The 22,350-nt window shown below is 45.5% G+C and overlaps 1 protein-coding gene across 8 annotated transcripts in view; it reads right to left on the reverse strand.

The window, feature by feature from the left end:
• CCDC178 (coiled-coil domain containing 178) overlaps positions 1–22,350 on the reverse strand; it is a 281,148-nt gene that overhangs the window by 178,983 nt on the left and 79,815 nt on the right. For all 8 annotated transcript variants that reach the window (XM_053249036.1, XM_053249040.1, XM_053249034.1 and 5 more), the window contains 3 exons: positions 20,451–20,612; positions 10,958–11,071; positions 3,277–3,422 (listed from right to left, as the gene is read on the reverse strand). In XM_053249036.1, the coding sequence (XP_053105011.1) occupies positions 3,277–3,422; positions 10,958–11,071; positions 20,451–20,612 (422 nt within the window). The remainder of the gene's footprint in view (positions 1–3,276; positions 3,423–10,957; positions 11,072–20,450; positions 20,613–22,350) is intronic.

Below are 22,350 nucleotides of genomic sequence, written 5' to 3' on the forward strand. Positions count from 1 at the left end.
AGCAGCACTCAGGGGCTGTGGCGGAGCACATACACTAGGAGATAAATATTGTAAATAGTTATTGTGTAAAAAATGTTGTATATAGTTGCTTTGCTTCCTTCTTCTTAGTAAGCATACTCACACACTCACCATGTGTCTGTGAGCCTTGCAAGCTCTCAACAAAGCTGTGGTGGCCCTGCCAGTCTGAGGCAAAATTATTATTATTTTATGCATGAAGAGAAGAAAGAAGATTTCTCAGTAGGTACATTATTTTAAAATGCCGTCTGTCTATGGTTTTTAAAATGCTTGCTGTGTTTGTAGTTTGTCAAGTTTTGGTTAGTGGTTTGTAGTTAGGTTTGTGGTTTGCTTGGGTTGTGGTGTGTGCAGTAAGGTTTGTGGCTTTCTGATAGGGATGTGCACAAAACCGGTTTTGCGAGTTCGGTTCGAATCTGAACCAGATTCAAGCCGACCTGGCCTGATCTGGTTTTGTGCACCATTGAGCCAGACACAGTTTAGTTTTTTACCGAGCTTGCTCGAAAGGGCTCAGAACTCTACTGGAAAAGCAAAATCCAGCGAGGATTCCCCTTTACCTGTAAAGGACAAGGGGGGCGGGGGGTTCCCTAAAAACAGAGCAGGTGAGAGGGGAGTAAGAAAGTATTTACAGGTTCTGCCAGTGACATTGGCTCCCCTTGACCCCCACCAGCCTCCTCCAGTGTAGGCAGGGCTGGTTCAGGCCTCTGTGCAGGTGTAGAGGTAATTATAATGGTATGAACCAGCCCTGCCTACCCTGGGGGAGGCCTACTGGGGTGGGGAGAACTGAAGCTGCCCCCCACTGCCGTGGCAATCATAAGTACTTTCTACTGCCTGTCCACTCTATCTTTAAGTCGAGTGATATCACCATTGGTGGCGATAGCTCTGAGGGGGCAGTGGCAGCTCCCCACCCCCACTGGCAGTATTCATAAATACTTTCTACTACCCACCTACACACTCTATCTTTAAGGAGGCCCTGCCCTGCCCACCCTTTAATGGTAAAGAGAAATCCTCATCAGATTCCTGTTTACCAGTAGAGGTCCAAGCCAGCTTAGTTAGAACTGGGCCCGGTTCAGTTTGAACTCGGATCCACCAAAGCCAGTCCGGTTCAGTGCCAAACCCATCAAGTTGAGCCTGCTTCATGATGAGCCCAGCTCTAATTGAGCCGGCTCGCACACCCCAACTTGCTGAGCCTAGGTATGTAGTTTGTTGTTTGTTTGGTTTGTGGTTTCTTGAAGCCTTGGTCAGGTTGTGGTTTGTAGTTAGGATTCCATCTTTCTCAGGCCCAGTGCAGTTAAGCAAAAACAAAACAACAAGAATGCAACAGAACAGCAAGGCCACGAGGGCCCAGGGCCCGGAGAGCCTGGCTGGCTGGGCAGTAGGAGCCAGGCACAGCTGTGCTTTAATAAGAAAAACTTAAAGCAGCAGCGAGAAAGGGAAAATAAAATAAGAAAAAAATATACATCAAAAAATAGGCCAAAGGCCCAGGCCCAGGAGGGCAGAGCCTGGCTGGGTGGCAGCAGGAGACAGGCACAGCTCTGCTTTAAAAAGTATAAATACAAGCAGCCAGCCAGGAGATAGATATAGATATAGATATAGATATAGATATAGATATAGATATAGATATAGATATAGATATAGATATAGATATAGATATAGATCTCCGATTAATCCAAGGGAAACCTTCAGTGAAGATCAGAGACTCCACTCAGCCATCAGCTTTCTCAGATCAAGCAGGCAGCTCCGAGAAGCAGTGATTTTGCAAGGCCAGGGGATGTCCTTAAATACATTTTGAATCCCATCTCATCCCTCCACCCCAGCCAGTGGTGTCACAGTTGCCATAACGATGACTCTAAGTGGCACGATGGCAAGCTACCCAGAGCAGAGGACACCACTGGCCAATCAGGGCAGTGGCAAGACAGCCAATAGGGAAAAGTGACACATCGTGTCACAAAATGGCCATCGCCAACACAAAATGGCCACTTGAGCCATTGAGTCACATTGGCCTCATTATTTATGGGGTCAGTTCGGTTTGAGGTTGAGCCTTCGAGCTGAGCCGGTTCACATACCCCTATCTGTAAGTTCTGAAAAGAAAGGGGAAAGGTTCTGTACAGCTGAAAATACCAGATAGACCCTAAAACTCTTGAATGTCCATATATTTCAACAGGCTTGATCCTTGGGAACAAAACTGAATCAACTGTACAAAATCAAAGAAAAAACAACATTTTGCTAACGAACCCAGGATTGGCTTACTTGTTATGAAGTTGTGAAAATAACATTTTGGCTCAGTGTGAGTTGTGGGTGTAGACAAAACGCTCTTTCCACAAGCTCCATAGCCTACAAGCTAGTCCAGTAATTATCAGCAAAACATGTCTTTGCTCTTTGACCTTGTACAACTGACTCAACTTTATCACAGAAGTTCAAGCCTGTTGGAATACATGGTCATTCAAGAACTTCCATGGCTAGTATTTTTAGCTGACTAGAACCCATTGTGGTTTATTCTCAGACATTATCAGTCCCAGAAATTGAAAGCTCTCATTTCTTAATTCAAAGCAAATATAATGAAGAATCTTCTTCTAATTAAATGTGCAACTGACCATGAATTTTTTTCGGTTAAATAATTGTAATGCCTAAAATATTATTTACAAGATAGATAATTTATCATAAACACTCTCTATTGATAAATACTAGGTTGTGTTTTCTTCAGATAATACTGTCAATGTAATACATAAATCTAGTAGGCATATGCCCAAAACGTTTCGGAGGCCATTATGAAGGCCTCTGAAACGTTTCAGCGCTGGAGGGGGTTTCGGCGTCGGCGGGGGTAGTACTTTAAGGGTGGGGGAGGGTGTACTCACCCCTCCCGCCGCATTTCCCCCACCGGCGCTCTGTTATTTTTAAGCCCCTCGGGGCGGCAGCGTTCCTCCCTGCCGCCCCGTTCCCCCCATCGGCCGGAAGTAGCGAGCGTGTGTGCGCCCATCGTGCATGCGCACATGCATGGCAGATGGGCACATGCACACACACAACAGGCACACGCATGCTCGCTACTTCCAGCCACTTCCGGCCAATGGGGGGAACGGGGCGGCAGGGAGGAACGCTGCCGCCCCGAGGGGCTTAAAAATAACAGAGCGCCGGCAGGGGAAATGCGGTGGGAGGGGTGAGTACACCCTTCCCCACCCTTAAAGTACTACCCCCACCGGCGCCAAAGATATTCGTGCACATCCCTAAAATCTAGTATTCATGTTCTATAGGAATGGAGGCTCTTACCTCAACTCTGCTATATATTCCTCAATGTTATCCATCTGTTTTTGCGTTCCTTTGCTCAGTGTATTTAGTTTAGCAAGTTGATTTTGAAATTTTTCAATATCTGCATTGGCTTTATCAAGCTGGCTTGAAATATCTAAATATTTTTCCTGAAAAGTGAAAACAAAAAACATACTTGTGAAGTTAGCAAGTCAAGATATCCAGATATTGTGGTTTAAGTGCACAGTTATGTGCAACGATGCATGAAATTGCATATCCAAGAAAAAGAACTGCTTTCAGAAGTGCAGTTGAAACATTTCGTGCAAGTGGAATAATGCCGTTTCAATAAAGGCAAAACTTGTACATCAAAGTTACTGTTCCCAAATGTGTTTCATGAATAGGCGACTAGAAGATTTAGGATCCCCACCCCCCACCCCAACATTTGCGCATTGCTTAATACCCTTTTCTTATTAGCACACATTTTGCTTTGAATCAGTGTTGTTTCTTATATAGACAATATATTACTCTTCCACAGTATTGATTCCATTAAATGACTGATGATAGTAGAAATAATTTTGTGTCTCAAAATGTGACCTGTAAACTGGTTAAGTTCCCAGTTCAAATTTCACTTCTGCCATAAATGCACTGGATGGTCTTAGGTAAGCCACTATGTCTCAGACTCACCATCTGACTATAATAATGCTGACATACTTTGCAGGGTTGTTGAACAGTCAAAAGTATTCTTATAAATGCTTTACCATCATCTTAGGTCATTGTGGGGGGGAAAACAGCCAAATATTTAATCCGAAACCCCACATTTGGCAGAATCCTGCATGCACTAAAGCCCTCTTCATATGTTAGAGTGCCCAAAGCGAGGCTGGTAGCCCCAGCCCAGCCCCATCACACACACCCCAGAAATGTGCATGCCACTCATGGTTCCAGAGGTGTTGATCTGAAGAGGCAAACACTATATTCATAATGGCAAGGTTTCCGTGATGTGAAGGCTAGGGCACCCCAGCTTTCTGATCATGAAAATTCCCACCATCATGGATACAACAATGCCGACTTTCCTGATCAGCTGGCACTGCCACACACATGGCAGTGTTGTGCAAGAGTACAGTTGCTTAACTACTAAAAACAGCATACTCACACTTGCACAACACTATTTGCTTTGGAAACAAATTTAAGCACATTGTGGTTACAAGTGTGGGTGTGCTGTTTTAAGTAGTTAAGCAACTGTGCTTTTGCACAACACTGGCTTCCATGTGCACAGCAGTGTAGGCCAAACAGGAACATCAGTGTGGTCTTGCAATTCATGTGAGCCACCAATAAAAATCTATAGCAATGGGGGGGGGGGGCGGACTCTCATAAAACTATAAACTTCTCAAAATCAGCACCACCAGCAGAAACAGCAACTTTTCAAGGAAACAGGCCTGATTAAATAGCCAGGTTGTTATCTGCCTTTTAAAGGTAGTGAGACAAACTAAGAAGTGGGTGTCCATTGGGAGAGCATTCCAAAGCTTGGGGGCAATCACCAAGAAGGCCCTGTTCCATGAGCACAGAGACTACGTTGAAGAACATGAGGAAGCAAGCAGTCCTTCAGGTATCCAGGGTCCAAACTCTGTAATAACCAGTACCTTGAATCAGATTCAGAAACAAATCGGAAGTCAGTGCAGCTCTTTCACAATGGGGACAATATGCTCCCACTGAGCATCTCCAGACAAAACTCTAAGTGCTACATTTTGCATTAGCTGCAGCTTCCAAATATTCTTCAATGAAAGCCCCACATGGAACAGACTGCAGTAATCCAGCTGTGATGTGACTAAGGCATTGGTTACTGTGGCCAGATCTGCCTTCACAAGAAAGGAATGCAGTTGGTGCAGTAGCCAAAGTTGTGCAAGGCTCCACTGGCCACCACCTCCACCTGTGCACATAAGCAGAGTTGGATCCAGTAGTCCCTCCAAACTGCATACCTGCTCCTTCAAGAGTCAATCGAATCCCCATATTCCAATTGACTCTCCTACTGACCAACAGCATCTCCATCTTTTCAGGATTCAATTTCAGTTTTCTAACCCACATTCAGTTTACTAACCCACTAACCCAGTTTACTAGCCCATCACTGCCCCCAGCCATCGGTTCAGGACATCCACTGCTTCCCTAGGACCAGATGACAAGGCGAGATAGAGCTCAGTGTCATCTGTGTATTGATGACACCTCAGTCCAAATCAGTTGGCCTCTCTCAGTGGTTTTATGTAGTTGTTAAACAGCATGAGGGATAACACTCAACCCTGTGGGATTCCACAAATCACCAGTCCCCCCAGCATCACCTTCTAAATCTTCCAACAACAAGCCTGTGAGTCTGCAGCCTGCTCCCTCTGGGTAACATCTGGGGAGTGTGTGCAGGACTAGGGCCAGGGATGGGTGATTCGGCAGTTCCTGGGGTCAGCTGCCTAGCTCTGGGCTTTATAGGAAGGCGGCCTGTGTCTCACTCACCTAGAAGTCCAGCAGAGAAGTGAGAAGATCATCATCTGCTTCCCCTTCAGTGCTGTTTGGGGTGAGAGACCGGTGTGTGCTCTGTTGGCTCCTGCTACCACCTGCCTGCTTCTGCTTCCCCCTGTGAAACAGCAGCCATCTGCCTCTGGGCAATATCTGGGGAGTGTGTACAGGACTAGGGCCAGGGGTGGGTGACTCAGCAGTTCCTGAGGTCAGCTGCCTAGCTCTGGGCTTTATAGGAAGGCTGCCTGTGGCGGCGGACCGCCACCAGCGGGGTGACACCAAAGGAGTGACACCAAAGGAGGTCACTCCTTTGGGGGAGCCACTTCAGGGGGATAATGAGTGTGAGGGCCAGGCTGTTTGGCTCAGGAACCCTTGTGGTGTGTGAAGGTGGGTGGGTTTTTAAATTCAGCTTCTGTCTAAAATCTTGGGTGAGTTGAGTTTTAATGTGTCTGGGTCTATCTGGAGATGTGGAGATGGGATGTATCCACTGACAATGGAGCAGCTATTCCAGTGGTGGTGGGGAATAGAAGAAGTAATGTTGACAGGTCAGCTATTCCAGTGGTGGTGGGGAATAGAAGAAGTAACGTTGATCGGTCAGCAGGCCATTGTAGGGGAAGGGAAATCAGAAACTTAATTGCTGTTTCCCCTTCTGGCTGTCCTGCCAGCTCTTTGACCTTGGAAAGCAATGCCAACCTCTCACAAAGCCTCGTCTGGGTTGGGGGAGGCTGGTGGCCCAGTCTGGTTCCAGCTTCTCCCTCCAGGATACTCTGTTGAAGAGCAGGGGTGGGGACATGGGCGGGGAGGTGGAGTGGCTATGGTCTATAAGAACAGTATCAACCTTGTCAGGATCCCTGTCAAAGTGTCTGACCATACTGAATGTGTGTACCTAAGTTTGGGGACCAGAGATAGACTAGGACTTCTGTTGGTATACAGATCGCCCTGCTGCCTGATGGAGTCCCTAACTGAGCTGACGGACTTGTTCTCGGGCTTGGCGTTGGAGTCTGCCAGGCTTGTGGTGCTTGTGGTGCCAATTTGTCCGGGGCAGCTCAGGAGTTCATAGAGGCCATGATGACTATGGGCCTATCCCAAGTGGTTTCGGGATTGACACATATTGCTGGTCACACGCTTGAACTGGTCTTTCACTCTGAACAGGGTGGTGTTCCGTAGGTGGGGATTCCAGTGATTTCCCCATTGGCATGGATGGAGCCACCATATGGTTAAGGTTGGACTCATGACCAAGTCCAACTTCTGCAGGGATGGAGGGCCCATTAGGATGGTCCACCCAAGAAGCTTACTGGATCCAAGAAGTTGGAGGGATTTATGTTGGCTCTGCTGGTGACCATGTCAACACTCTGGTGGAGAATTGGAATAATCAACTCACCAAGGCAGTGGATACGATCACTCTTAAGTGTCCTCTCTGACCCACTTCAAAATTGGCCCCTTGGTATATGGAAGAACTACAGGGGCTGAAGCGGCAAGATAGATGACTAGAGCGCAAGTGGAGGAAGACTAGACTTGAATCTGACAGATTATTACATAAAGAGCATTTGAAGGTCTACCCTCAGGCCATACGTGCGGCAAAGAAGCAATTATTTTCCTCTTGTATCGCGTCCACAAGTTCATGTCCAGCAGAGTTGTTGAGTGTTTTGAAGAGGCTAATGTGCGCCCCGTTCCCTTGAATCAGTACTTGGAACCAACAATTACTCGCTGTGACCTTTTAAATGAGCGGACAAAATTTGTGTGTGTGTGGACAAAATCTCTTGTATTCGGGCCAACTTAGATTCAAACTCCACAGTTGTTACGGAATCTGATGCCGAGGTGTCCAGCAGTTCCTGGATCAGTTTCAGTTCGTGACCCCTGAGGATGTGGACAAGTTGCTTGGAATGGTGCGGCCGACCACCTGCCCTCTTGATCCTTGCCTGACATGGCTTATAAAATCTAGCAAGGAAGCTGTTGTAGAGGGCCTGGTAGAGATAATAAATGCTTCTCTGAGGGAGGGCAGGATGCCTCCTTATCTTAAGGAGGCAATCATTACACCGCTTCTGAAAAAGCCTGCCTTGGAACTCTCAGAGTTAAGCAATTACAGGTCTGTCTCCAATCTTCCATGGCTGGGCAAGGTGATTGAAAAGGTGGTGGCCTCCCAACTCCAGGTGGTCTTAGAGTAAACCGATCATCTAGACCAGGGTTTCTTAACCTTTGGCCCCCAGATGTTGTTGGACTACAACTCCCAGAATCCTCAGCTGCAATGGCTTTTGCTTGGGGATTATGGGAGTTGTAGTCCAACAACATCTGTGGGCCCAAGGTTAAGAAACCCTGATCTAGACCAATTTCAAACTGGCTTTCGGGCGGGCTGTGGGGTGGAGACTGCACTGGTCAGCCTGATGGTTGATCTTCAATTGGGAATTGACAGGAGTGTGACTCTTTTGGTCCTTTTGGATCTCTAAGCGGCTTTCAATATTATTGACCAGAGTATCCTTCTGTAACGTCTGAGGGGTTCTGGATGAGGTCACACTCCCCTGGAATGAACAGCTATGCAGTCTGTGCTTATGGATCCAAACCTTTCCCTGGAGTCCCAGGTTGAGGTGGTGGCCAGAGGTGCTTTTTCTCAGTTTCGGCTGATATGCCAGCTGTGTCCGTTTCTTGAAATGAACGAACTCAAAACAGTGGTACATCTCCTGGTAACCTCTAGGCTGGATTACCGCAATGCGCTCTATGTGGGGCTGCCTTTGTATGTAGTCCAGAAACTGCAGTTGGTTCAGAATGCAGCAGCCAGGTTGGTCGCTGGGTCATGTAGGAGAGACCATATTACGCCTGTGTTGAAAAACTACACTGGCTGATGATACGTTTCCGGGCAAAATACAAGGTGCTGTTTATTACCTATAAAGCCGTAAACAGCGTTGGCTCTGGGTATTTAAGAGAACGTCTTCTTCGCCATGCGCCCCACCGCCTGCTAAGATCATCTGGAGAGGTTTGTCTGCAGGTGCTGCCAACTCGTCTGGTGGCTACTCGGGAACAGACCTTCTCCATTGCAGCCCCTGGACTTTGGAATGCGCTCCCTGTTGAGATAAGAGCCTCCCCATCTCTGGCAACTTTTAAAAAGGCACTGAAGATGCATTTATTCACTCTCACTTTTAATTGGATCAATGGTTCTAAAAAAAGAATTTTTTTAAAATATTGGGTTTTAAATGTTTTTAATTGTTAAGTGATCTGATGTTTTAAATTATTTTAACTGTAAACTGCCCAGAGATTCGAGTTTTGGGTGGTATAGAAATGTAATAAATAAATAAATAAATAAATATTATATGCTGCTTTTTAACAAGTGTCCAAAGCGGTTTACAGAGAGAAAGTAAGTAAGTAAATAAATAAGATGGTTCCCTGTCCCCAAAGGGCTCACAATATAAAAAGAAACATAAGATTGACACCAGCAACAGTCACTGGAGGGATGCTGTGCTCGGAGTAGATATGGCCAGTTACTCTCCACCTGCTCAGTAAAGAGAATCACCACGTTTAAAAAGGTGCCTCTTTGCTAGTTAGCAGGGGTTCCCCTCAAGAAATGCCAGGAGCTACTTCAAAGCAGTTCCTCCAGTCCCCATACTTAAGAGGCACTCCAGAAGGATACCACAGTTGGTATCGAATGCCACTGAGAGGTCCAGCAGCACCAACAGGGACACACGCCTTCTCTCTAGTTCTTGGTGTGGGTCACTGGGGTGACCAAGATGGTTTCAGTCCCTTACTCAGGATGGAAGCAATACTGAAATATCCGTATCATCCAATATGCATGTGCAAAAAGGTGCTACACATGCAGTTCTAGTTCCTGGAACTAGATCTACACATTAAAAACCAATAATTAACCCAACTCAGCATAAACAGGTGCATTGTTGGTGAGAGGGTGATGTCTGATGAAAGCACGATCTATTAAGCGCTATAAAGGTTAAAACCAGAACCCTGAAGCTGGTCCAGAAATGAATTGACACCCAGTCCAGATTTTTAAAATAGATGTTATATAAGAAAAGCAGCCTGAACCCATCAACAATCAAGTCATAGCATTTTGCACCCACTGAATTTCCAAACTGTCTTCAAGAGCAGATAGTGCAAAACTAACCAGTGAGCTTCATGGCTGCACAGAGAGTTGTATGCAGGTGACCTCAGTCTAGTTCCAGCTTAACTGGCTATTAGGATAAGATAGGAAATAAGCTAGATGAGCCTTGGAGCAGGTGATCTGAATACAAGGAGTATGGAAATCATATTGTTGACATAGTCCTTGTATTCAGAAGGACCCCTGCCTTTTCAACATTCTCATTCTTCAGTCTTTGAATGGTCTCTGCAAATAAGAAATGGTACAGAAGTGTGCTGCCCTCCTCTCTCATCCCATCTTTCACCTAGCACAGGAATACTTTCACCCACCTGAAAAGCCTTGTGGAACTCTAAGTACAGGTTTGTGAACTCTCTTCTATATAAACTGCACATTGAGAGATTGCATTTTATTTATAGAATCTGTGAACAACCTCAAATAATCATGAAATTGCCTAGTCCCTAATATGTTATAAAATGGGATTGGGGCAGGGGGATAATGTAAGGATTATAGACACAGTACAAGATTAAAAAATTGCTGTGCTTAAATGAAAAGCTTTCTTCATTTACTTGTTTATATGGCCATGTCTTAGTAATTTTTTACTAGGGTTGTCTATAAATATCAATGAAAGATAATAAAGCAAAGAGACAGTTTTGTCTAAAGGTTTATAATTATAAGCACACTTATACAAATATGATGTTCAGTAATAAAAGCTCAAATAATTCCTTAGTTGCATAGGCAACTTGGGAAGTACTATAGTAAACATACACCATAATTTACAAAAAGATGCCATCTGCTGTGCAAAAGTGCAATCAGCAGGCTATTCCTATTATGGCACAACTCTTTTTATTGATTTTCTCCCTTCCTTTTCTAAAAGCCCCAAAGCAATATGAGCCAATGTGGAAAATGAAGAAACAGGGCTTCTCAATGACCCCAATATCAATTCTCTTTTATACTTTACCCCATCCCAAGGCTATGGACCAGATAGGTTAGTTCAAGCAAGAAACAGAAAACACAACATATAGCATAACTACATCCAAGGCAACTAAGTACAAATTACAAGCTAATGTTTCTGAGTAAGCCACCAAAGCTAGTAACGTAAAAGCAGCCAGCTTGTGCTAATATTAACATATTCACCTGCACATCATTTAACTGCTTTTGAAGATAATTCTTCCGATCAGTTAGCTCTTGGTTTCTTTTTTTCTCCTTTTCATCAAGTTCTTCAATTTTCTGGTTCAAAATGGCAATTTTCTGAAAAATATGAACATAGATAAAATACCAAATAATAAGATTCAGCCCGGTCTCTGCAAAGTGTTCTACATTTTAAAAGCCTTTTCTTTAGACTTCACTGTTCAGATACTTATGCTTGTTTTTCTTTATGACTAGCGTTCCATTTAATTTGAAACATAGGTTGTAATATTATAGTCAAATATATATTTCAATATGGGGCTGTGGATTAAGCTATATATTCTAAACAATGCAAACTGTTTCCTAAAAATTAACTGCATAAGCATCATTTGAATAACCAAAAACTGAGATGAACAGGAACAATAGGTTCAGTCCGGATTTAGGCGTGTGCAATTGTATCAATGTGAGGGATCTTCAAGCCCTGCCTTCCACACTGAACCCACTCAAGTCCCTTGAAAAGCCACTCCTGAAGATTTGAAGACCCTTGAGAAGTTGAGAACTGCATAGGATGTGCCAGAGTTCTATTTATTTTTTCAAGATTGTGAACCCTTTGGGGACAGGGATCCATTTCCTTTATTTTTCTATGTAAACCGCTCTGGGAACTTCTGTTGAAAAGCGGTATATAAATATTCATAGCAGTTGAAGTAGATAAAGGGCACTGGAGGGGATAGGGAAAATTTCTGGAAGGCCAGTGCAAGCACTTTCCTCAAGCAGGTCTCTTCATTTCCAAAAGGTGTCTCTGTACACTTTCTGAGGATTCTCCCTCTTTCCTACATCACATCCTGCAGGATTCCTAAGGGTATCCCAAACCTCAGGAGCAGCTTTTGGGAGGGCTCCAATGAGAAAGAAGGGCAAAGAAGATCCATCACATAAATGCAAGTTTGGATCCAGCACACTGAATACATATGTTCATTATTATTGCTCATTTGCCTATCTTAAGCCCTTTTTAACAATCCTGTATAATGTCACTGTTTTGCTTAATTTAGAAATCAGAAACCAAGGCTAAATATAGTGACTTGGAAGTTGTCTAAACAAACATTTATTCCAACTGGAATGTTGATTTCCATGGGGGATGTTGCACTGCATCCAAACTACACACATCACATGCTACCATGAATAGCCCTCAAATGTGGGTCAGAAGTAGAATTTTAAAAACACTTACTTTTTGCTGTGTTTTTAAATTCCACTTTTGACACGCATTTGAGGGCTATTCATGGTAGAATGGAATGCATGTAGTCTAGACACAGTGCAACATCCCTCATGGAAATCAACATTCCAGTTGGAATAAACATGCATCTTGACTTCTTGCTGAAGGCCACCTAGTAAGTCCATAGATCAGCTGGGACTCAAATCCTCTTACATTTCCTGGATCATACTAACTACACAAAGATAATCAGCAGCTAAGATCCAAATATAGTATTGAATGTATCTAGTGGATTTCCCCTGCTTTGAATGAAAACACATGCATGACACAGTACCAGGGCTGGATTATGACATGCTGAGGCCCTAAGCTACATCAAGCTTAAAAGGTCCCAAAGTTATTACAAAATGGGTTGGAAGTCCACCCTGGTGTGTCACTCACCCCTCCCTCACTGTACAGCTAACACTTACAGCAGTTTTTGTCTGGAGACTAACGTTGCCTATCACTGTTGGTCTAAACCAGGCCCTGCTCTGGTTCAGATAACGGGCATTGGTCTATAATAAAAACTTTAAAATGACTTACAGATATTTCTGCACAGATTAATATACTCAATATGTTAAGTAATTGTGTAGCCATACATGTATATTTTTGTCTTAGAACTATAGTCTGTTTTAGAGTGTTCCCCCCTTTATTTTTCCAACCAATTATGTCAAAATTTGGTCATTTTTGATATTGAGAGGCCCCTCATAATGTGAGGCCCTAAACTGAAGCTTACTTAGCTTGTGCCTATATCTGGCACTGCGCAATACAAACTACGGCTGGAATTCCACACAGGTTTGAGAAAATGCGAAGGGACACGGGGGAGAGCTGTTTGAAAAACCCAAATCAAAAGGTATCTTGGACATTCAGAACTACTCGTGCAGTTCTTTGGATCCAGATTAGTATTTTTTGAATTAGATCTGAATGCCATAATCACTCTGATAATGGTAGATCTTTTTTGTTTTGTTTTCTAGTCCCAATTACTGTTTTCTTTCTTGTATCTGTGATGGTGGTTTGTTTGAGACTTCCACATTACACTATATTTGAATACATGGGTTACCATTTATAAAGCACAAGTCTTAATGCAAGACAACTGTAATCTTACACTTGAAAAAATTTGCCCTGCCTCAAAGAAAGTGATCATAAAAACAGGTTGCTCACCTGTAACTGATGATCTGGAAGATATCTGTCAACATCCATAAGAATGGGTTCTGCGCCTGCACAGAGACCACACGGTAGCCATGCCTCAGCTTGTCGAGGCATCCAAGCCCCGCTCTCACGCTGGCAGCATGCTATTTAAAGGGCAGGTTGGGAGCAATCTTCCTCAGTTCTTTGGACGACTGCCATGAAGGACAACCATCCAGTTACGAAGGTGAGTTCATCAAGGAATATCTGGATAGGGAACGCCCTACACACCATTATGCATCTAGAGTAGCCCTACTGCAGAGCGGTGGTACGGGAGGGTCTGATGGATGCTGACAGATCTCTTCCAGATCATCAGTTACAGGTGAGCAACCTGTTTATCTGGATCGAGATCCATAAGAATGGGTGTCTAGCCAGCTCCCTCAAAGGAGGAGGGTGCAGTAGTGGCTATTGCCATACCCTTTTAAGAACACTTCTCCCAAAATTAGCCTCTGCAGCAGAGCGCACATCTAGTGCATAGTGCTTCACAAAGGGTATCTCCATGGACCATGTAACTGCTTTGCAACTGTCCTTGAAAGATATCCCCGAAAGGTGTGTGGCCGAGGAAGCATAGGCATGGGTTGAATGGGCCTTGATTGCTTCAGGGGGCAATTTGCCCTGCAAGTGGTAGGTAAACTTGATGAGTTTGAATAGCCATGAGGATAATCTCTGCCTGGTGATGTTTGTGCCTTTCTTTGAACCATTGTAAGCCACAAAAAGGCGTGTAGATGTGCGAAATCTTTAGTTCTATTCAGGCAGTATAGTAACGCCCTGAGAACATCTAGTGAGTGCATAGATCACTCCAATGCGGTTGAAGGGTTCCTGAAGAACGTGAGGAGGACTATATCCTGGTTCAGATGGAAGTCTGAAACAACTTTTGGTAAGAAGTCATGATCCAGACGCACCAGGACTTTTTCTGGAAAGAATCTAGTGAAGGGCATGTCCACTCTCAGCGCAGTCAGTTCACTCACCCGTCACACTGTCATTATGGCAATCAAGAATGCAGTCTTCAAGGAAACGAGCTTCAGGGGTGCAGTGGCCATGGGCTCAAAATGAGCCTGAGTTAGCGATGAGAGAACCAGGGAAATGCTCCAAGGTTGGACTGGAGCTCGAATGGGTGGATATACATTAGAGAGCCCTTTCAGGAAGGCCTTACTTTGTGGATGTGAGAATAAGGTCTTCCCTTCCCAGCCAGGATGTTTTGATGAAAGTGCTGCTAGGTGGACTTTCAAAAAGACGTTCGCCAGGCCCTGAGACTTCAAGATGGTCAGGTAAAGAAGAACGTCTCGTTTAGAAGCGTGCATGGGGAGGAAACCACGTGTCCTTGCATAAATCTTGAATCTATGCCATTTGCTTGAGTAGTTGTGTCTGGTGGAAGATTTGCACTGATTGAGCAGGATATGGTCTAGTATCAGATTAGCCAAGCGGTGAGACGGAGAGTCTGCACGTCTGGGTGTAAGACTACGCCATCGTCCTGGGACAGGAGGTCCGATACTTGAGGGAGATGAAGGAAGCGACCCTGCGATAGTTTGAGTACTTGAGGAAACCATGGATGGCGGGGCCACCAAGGTGTTATCAAAATCCCCGAAGTAGGTGAGGCCTGTAGCTGGTCAACCACCCATTTGATTATCGGTTGTGGAGGGAACATGTAAGGTACCTCCCGGGACCAATCCAGTTGGAAAGCATCCCTCAGGGACTGAGGGTCATGTCCCACCCCCGAGCAGTAGCATACGCATTTCGTGTTCCAGGCCATCGCAAAGAGGTCTATGGTCAGCTGGACCCAGTGGTCGAAAAGGATAGCTACACAGTCTTCCTTGAGGGACCATTCGCGATAACGTTCCCTCAGAAATATGCGACTGAGATTGTTGGCTAGGACATTGTCCAGGCCCTTGATGTGTATTGCCATGGGTGTGACTCGAAGACGGATACATCAATGCCATAGTTGAACACTTAGGGCACACAAGTTTCGAGATACAGTCCCCCCTTGGCGATTGATGTATGCCAGGGCCGTTGTATTGTCGAGTTGCATTTGTACAACTTGGTTCTGGATGAGCGGCAGAAAAGCTTGTAGTGCTTGAAAGGCTGCCAGCAATTCTAGAAAGTTGATATGAAGTTGAGACTGCGCCCGGGACCACTTCCCTTGTGTTCGATGGCCACTGCAGCAAGCACCCCAACCGAGGAGGGACGTGTCAGTCGTCAGCCAAACCGTAGGATATGGAGCCTTGAAGGGAACCCCACTCAGAAGGTTTCTTGGAGTTGACCACCAGGTAAGCAATCTTAGGATTTGTAGAGGCAGCTCCAAACGTTTCCCTTGGCCATCCTGGATGGGATGGAAGACAGACAGGAACCACAGCTGAAGTTTTCGCAACTCCAGGCAAGTGTAAGAAACCACTGCTGCGCATGATGCCATCAGACCAAAAAGACGTTGTATGAGTCGTGCCGGTTGTCTGGGTTGTTGTTGGAAGAGATGGACTAGATTCTGGATGCAGTCGAATCTGTCCTTTGGCAAGTATGCTTTTTGTGCTATCGTGTCCAAGACTGCACCAATGAAGGTGATCCTTTGGAGTGGCTCCAGGAGCGGCTTCTTCCAATTCACTTCGATTCCGAGTTCCTGGAGAAGTGATAATACACACTGAATTTGTGAAAGTAACTCTGCTTTGCTCCTGGACACCAGAAACCAGTCGTCTAAATACAGGTAAATAGTGACACCACCACCACCCACCCCCCCGGGTCCTGAGAAGGGTGATCACTGCGGCCATACATTTGGTGAAGACCTGGGGAGCGGTGCACAGTCCGAATGGCAATACTGTGTATTGGTACACTTGATCTCCCACAATGAAGCAGAGATATTTTCTGTGGTGTTCCCTGATGCTGATGTGAAAATATGCGACTTTCAGATCCAGAGTTGCAAGCCATTGTTCGCCTTGGAGCAGCGGAAGTATTTCTTGCAACGCCATCATTCAAAATTTCCTTACTTTGATCAGCTTGTTTAGGTGACAGAGATCCATGATGGGACGGATCCCCCCCTCCTTTTTTGGAATTTGAAAGTAGCGGGAGTAGAATCCCTCCCGCCTGCGCGCCCACGGAATCCGGGTGATTGCACCCTTCTGCAATAACTCCCGCACTCTTCCCATAAGGTCTCTGAGGGTGGAGTGATCCTCATCCCCGAATAATGCGGAGCAGTCTTGAACTCTATAGCGTAACCCAGGCTTCCCCAACCTGCGGGCCTCCAGATGTTGCTGAACTACAACCCCCAGCATCCCTAGACACAATTTATTGTGGCTGGGTATGCTGGGAGTTGTAGTTCAGCAACATCTGGAGGCCCACAGGTTGGGGAAGCCTGGTAACCCAATGAAATGATTTTCAAGTCTGATATTATATGGTGCCATGCAGGGGCATGGCTTGCCAGCTTGATGGTGTTGCTTGGCATCGGTGGTAAGGCCCCTGCCGGCGGGGATGGGGAGTGGAGAGGTTTCCATGAGCAGTCCTGAATCTCAATCCGCTTTTGGGATTCAGGTTGCTTAGATTGCTGAGACTGAGAGGACTTGTTTTTGCCTTGATAGAGACGCTTATTGTAAGATGAGTATTGACGGTCTTGTTGGCGGAATGAAGATTGTCGCCTTCCCGAGTAAGACCAATACTTTGGATTGTAGGTTGAAGTGGAAGCTTGAGCTGTAAATGTCTTGCCAGTGAATTTTGACTTCTTCAGTTGTTCCATAGTTGAGTCTGTGGATTCACTGAAAAGTCCGGTTCCATCAAATGCCAGTCCCTCGATTTTCTCTTTCATGTCTGCTTGGAGGCTAGTAGAGCGCAACCAGGCATACCTGCGGAGTGTGATGGCTACAGTCAAGGAACGAGACTCTGATTCTGCGAGGTGTTTAGCAATGCTCAGCTGTTGTCACGTTAGTTTCGCTGACCTTTCAAGAGTCTGTTGATACTTTTTCTTGAAATCTTCTGGGGATAAAGAGTCAAGCTCGCCTTATAGGGTTTCCCAAATGTAGTGGCAATATTTGGCTGTACAAGCGGCATAGTTCGCTACCTTGATGGGCAGGCATGAAGTAGAATATATCTTCCTGCCCAGTAAGTCCAGTTTGTGGCCTTTCTTCTCAGGAGGTGTCGAGTAACGCTTTCCTGTCTTTGAGGAGGCTGCACAATCTACCACAAGGGAATTAGGTGCAGGGTGCTTTAAAAGATAAGTGTTATCTTTTTCTTGTATATGGTACAAGTTCTCCAATCACTTGCTCGTCATTGTCGAGGTGTGTAGTACTTCCCATGCGCATTTGGCTGCCCTAGTAATGACTGGAAGCATGGGTAAGGCCACAGGTTGAGTAGACTGTGTCTGTAACATGAAGTTGTACACAGGATCATCAATTGTAAACAATTGTGATCGAATGTCCAGGCCAAGTGCTTCTGCCATGGCACGAATGTGTTTGTGATATGATTTCATCTCTTCATTAGGAGACACATATGTTGTAGGAGGTACATCCACTGGCGGGTCCTCAAGGGAATCTCTATCTTCCGGATCCGACTCGAAGTCAGAGGATCCATAATGTTTAGATTCGGATGCCACTGGTGAAGAGGGCACAACTGTTTGTGTTTCCACAATGATGTTCCTTGGAGAAAGTGGAGAGCATGTCTGTGCGCCCATGGAATGTACCTGTGGTACTACAGTTTGGGTACATTGTTGATCCGTTTGCACCTGTGGGGTCTAATGCCTTTGTCATATAGGAGCAAATGCTCAAAGGTCGTTGAGGCAGTGTAGAGACCATCAATGTCGAAGGTAGAGGGGTATATGGCCTCCATGCCCTTGCCGGTTCATCAGAATATGGGGCACCTGGGGAACAGGTCCCCATTCCGCTGGTTCCAGGTGCCATGGCTGGAGTCTGATGTGTGAAGCCACAAGTGTGCCAAGTCGAGGAGTCATGTAGGTGGAGAGCTGATAAGGTGTTCCCTGATGGAACCACTGTAGCATCTGCTTCGACAGTTGACGGTGGAAAACTTTTAAAGGTAGATGTCGATGGAGTGCTTGAGGTAGAGTCCAGCATCGAGAGTAGGTTCTGTGCGGTCGAAGGATCTAACGCGGCCGTGACGTTGGTTTGAGTCTCATCGTCATCAATTTCAAAGGTTGGTAACGGGGTCTGACAACTAGGCGACACCCTTGTTGACATTGAAACCATAGGGGTATGGAGAGTCGACGTCGGTGGAGCAGTACTTCGGGGTCTTAGTGACGTTAGAGCCGAAGAAGAGATCAATGTCCTTGCAGGAGACAGGGATCTGGCTGTCGATGTTGAAGACAACAGTGCCGGAGGTGGATGTTCGGCCGTTGTCAACACCAAAGTCCCCGGCACCAGCTCCGATGTTGGAGAGCGGCACAGAGCCAAAAGGTGAATGTGAGGCTGACGGAGGAGATGGGGTGTGTGTTAGGTCAATTGTCTTCTGGCATTTTGATGGAAGTGGAGACACAGGAGACGAGGCACGGTGCTGAGATTGTTTAGAAGAAGGTGAAGACGCAGGAGATAAGGCACAGTGCTTGGAAACCTTTGATGCCAAGAGAGACTGCTTGGATGTCGAGGCTGAGTGTGTAAGTTTCGACGGTACACGAGCGGATTTTGATGCTGAAGACGGTGTCATAGAAACAGTGCGCACTGTTGATGTTGAAGCGGAAGGGTGTGATGCCGGGCAGGCCGGCGTCAACACCGGGGCCGATTCAGTAGACTTCGACCAATGGGGTGTCGATATCAAGGGAGGTGCCGATGTCGACCTCATCGGCAATTTTGTCCTCGAAGCCGACAAATGTGGCTTGCCCGGTGTCGAAGGACTTAAGACCTCGTCATAAATAGCAGCCCTCAATCAAAGCACTCTATTCTTGCGTGTTTGTTTCGAAAATGACAACCATATCCGACAGGTCGAGACATTGTGCTCTTCTCCCAAACACAGTAAGCACAAGTCGTGCAAGTCATTTGAAGAGAGCTTGGCTTTACATCCGTCACACCTTTTGAAGGACTTCTTCTCCTCAGCCATAATGGAGCGCACAATCGGGTAGTCAGGGGCGTTCCGAGTCAGAATAGCCAGTCAAGTTTGTCAGCCAGAAAAATGTGGTCAAAACGTAGATTGCTAGCCAGTCCAAGGTCATACACAGAATAATTAAAGATTTTTTTTTTTTTTTTAGAAACAGATGAACTCACAGAGGAAGTTAACCGACAGGAGGCGGGAGACCGAAGTCTAAACGCTATGGTGGTCAGAAAAGAACTGAGGAAGACGGCGCCCAACCTGCCCTTAAATAGCACGCTGCCAGCGTGGGACACGGACGCCTCAACAAGCTGAGGCATGACTACTGCATGGTCTCTGTGCAGGCGCAGAACCCATTCTTATGGATCTTGACGGATCAAGAAAGCCACACAAAGTTTCACTGTGCTATCACTAAGAAGAAAATCGTCTTTTAGAAAACACAACTGTTCTGCTCTATTGGCTAATGAATAACATCTGTAATTAAACTGTATACACTGAATAGTTTTCATGAACAATGCTTAAGGAACAAGAAACGATCAATGAGAAAGGAACAAGGTGGACTTTTAATCCATCTATAAGGATGCTTATATGAACTTTGTTTCTAAGTTTGAGCCAAAATATATCTACAGCTAAGGACAAAGATATATAATTCTTGCCACACCCCCAATAAGCCTCCAAAAGACTAATGATGTGATCTCTGTCACACTGTTTCTAGTACATTTTTCTTGGGGAAGGGCTAACTCAATTAGTCACTGCCATTACTTGCTATTTTGAAAATACTATTAGCTGGGTGGTTTTTGTATTCTTCAGAAGTCCTTACAGATGAAAACCATCTATTATTATACACTTAATTTTAAAATATTCTTTTATTCGAGAACATTATATTTATAACAATAGGATTTCTAAAGTTTGTATGTTGTCTTATTACAAATGCTGATTTTGAAACCTCAATTTTCATCAATTCTGTGTAGGCCTGCCTACATAGCCCAGCAGTTTGCCCGTTGCATTGAGTGAGGGGTGAGGGGTAAAGGATGGCATTTGGCATTGCAGCATTGCCTAGCTTCAACTTACCTTAATATTTGCTTTTTGCATTTCTGTGTTTTTTGCAAGCAGTGCTTGTTGATCAGCCACACGCTGCACAATCTGTGCTAATTTCTTCAGAAATTTTTCTTGTACTTTCTTATTTTCCTTTCCTGTTTTTTCTATTTCTTTTTGCAGTGCTTTAACCCTTTTCTGTTAATAATATATAAAAAAGAGTTGATTTTACTGGCTAGCTATGCATAGCTAAGAAGAACAAAATAATCCAACCTTCAGCTCTAGTGCAGCAGAACAAGGAGGATGCCGCAACTGGCTAATCCATCAACAGATAAGAGGGTCCTAGCAAAACCCATTACAGCCTAGGCAACAATAGTCACTTAGGTTGTGGAAGGCACTTATCTATTGTTTAAGGAGAAGGAACTCTTTAGGGATGTCAGCCAGCTTGTTAGAGGCATTAGACCCTGCCAAGAATTCCACCAGTTACACAGTAGCTCCTCGCACTGGAGGGGAGGAAGACAGAAGAAACACCTGAAGGAAAGGGGGTGGTGGTTAAAAAGTCAGTGAGGGGAAGAAGTCTTGGGTGTGTGCTCGGTGCAAGGAGCTCCTGGCTCTCAGGGAACAAGCTTGTTCCCTCAAAGCCAAAGTGGCTGACCTGGAGAAGCTCAGGGAGGCAGAAAGGTGTGTGGATGAGACCCTCAGAGATGTGATAGAGATATCCTACTCCCATGCTGATGGTGCTTCTGCTGTCATGGAGAATGAAGGTCTCAGGGAAGGAGAACATCGGTCTGAGGAAGAGGGAAACACTCCCTTAGCAGGAACCCCTTCCTTTGGTGATGCTCCCATATCCTCTCGCACAGAGGATTCTGCTCCAGGGGGTGGATGCCTCCTAGTAGTGTGTGATTCAGTCATTAGGGCCAGAGACAGATGGGTCTGTGACTCATGTGTAGACCACACGGTGACTCGCCTGCCTGGTGCAAAGGTTGTGGACGTCACGCTGCTTCTAGCTAGGTTGTTAGGCAGTGCTGGGGAAGAGTCAGCTGTCATGGTGCACGTCAGCACTAACCATGTTGGGAAATGCAGTCAGGCGGTCCTAGAGGCCAAATTTAGGCTGCTAGGTAGCATACTGAAATCCAGGACCCCCAGGGTAGAGTTCGCTGAGGTGCAACCTGCTCCTCGTGCAGGGCCAGCAAGACAGTCAGAGCTGAGGGATCTCAATGTGTGGATGAGATGGTGGTGCCAGAAGGAGGGGTTTAGATTCGTTAGGCATGGGATACATTTTGGGGCAAGTGAAACCTGTACAAAAGGGATGGCCTCCACTTGAACTAAGATGGAAACAAACTGCTGGCGCTTAAAATCAAAAAGGTCACAGAACAGCTTTTAAAATGACACCTGGGGGTTGCCAACAGGAACTGGGCGGTATCTGGTTTGGTCAGAAAAATCCTCTAAGGTGCGAGGGTGCACAGGTTTAAGATAAACCAGAAGGGGACAGAGTAGAGCCAGGAGCTGAGCAAAAGGAAACACATGGCAGCTGGCCAAGAAGGTCAAATCATGATAAGGGAGACAGCACATGCCAACACCAGGTGAGGGATTTGGCATATGAGGGATTTGGCACATGCCAACACAAGGTGAGGGATTTGGCATATAGGTGTCTATATACCAATGCCAGAAGCCTCCAAGTGAAGATGGGTAAGCTGGAGTGCTTGGTTACTAATGAAAACATAGCTATAATGGGTGTAATGGAAACCTAGTGGAATGGTGAGAACCAGTGAGACACTGTTATTTCTAGATATAAACTCTAAAGAAAGGACAGGGAGGAGAGGATTGAGGGAGGAGTAGCACTGTATATTAAAGAAGGGATAGATTCCAACAAGCTAGAAAACAAGTTTGAAAACCTAGGTGGACCGGAGTCCTCCACAGAATCATTATGGCTAAC

The sequence above is a fragment of the Hemicordylus capensis genome, chromosome 4 (genome assembly GCF_027244095.1).
Source record: "Hemicordylus capensis ecotype Gifberg chromosome 4, rHemCap1.1.pri, whole genome shotgun sequence".
Taxonomy (NCBI): Eukaryota; Metazoa; Chordata; class Lepidosauria; order Squamata; family Cordylidae; genus Hemicordylus; species Hemicordylus capensis.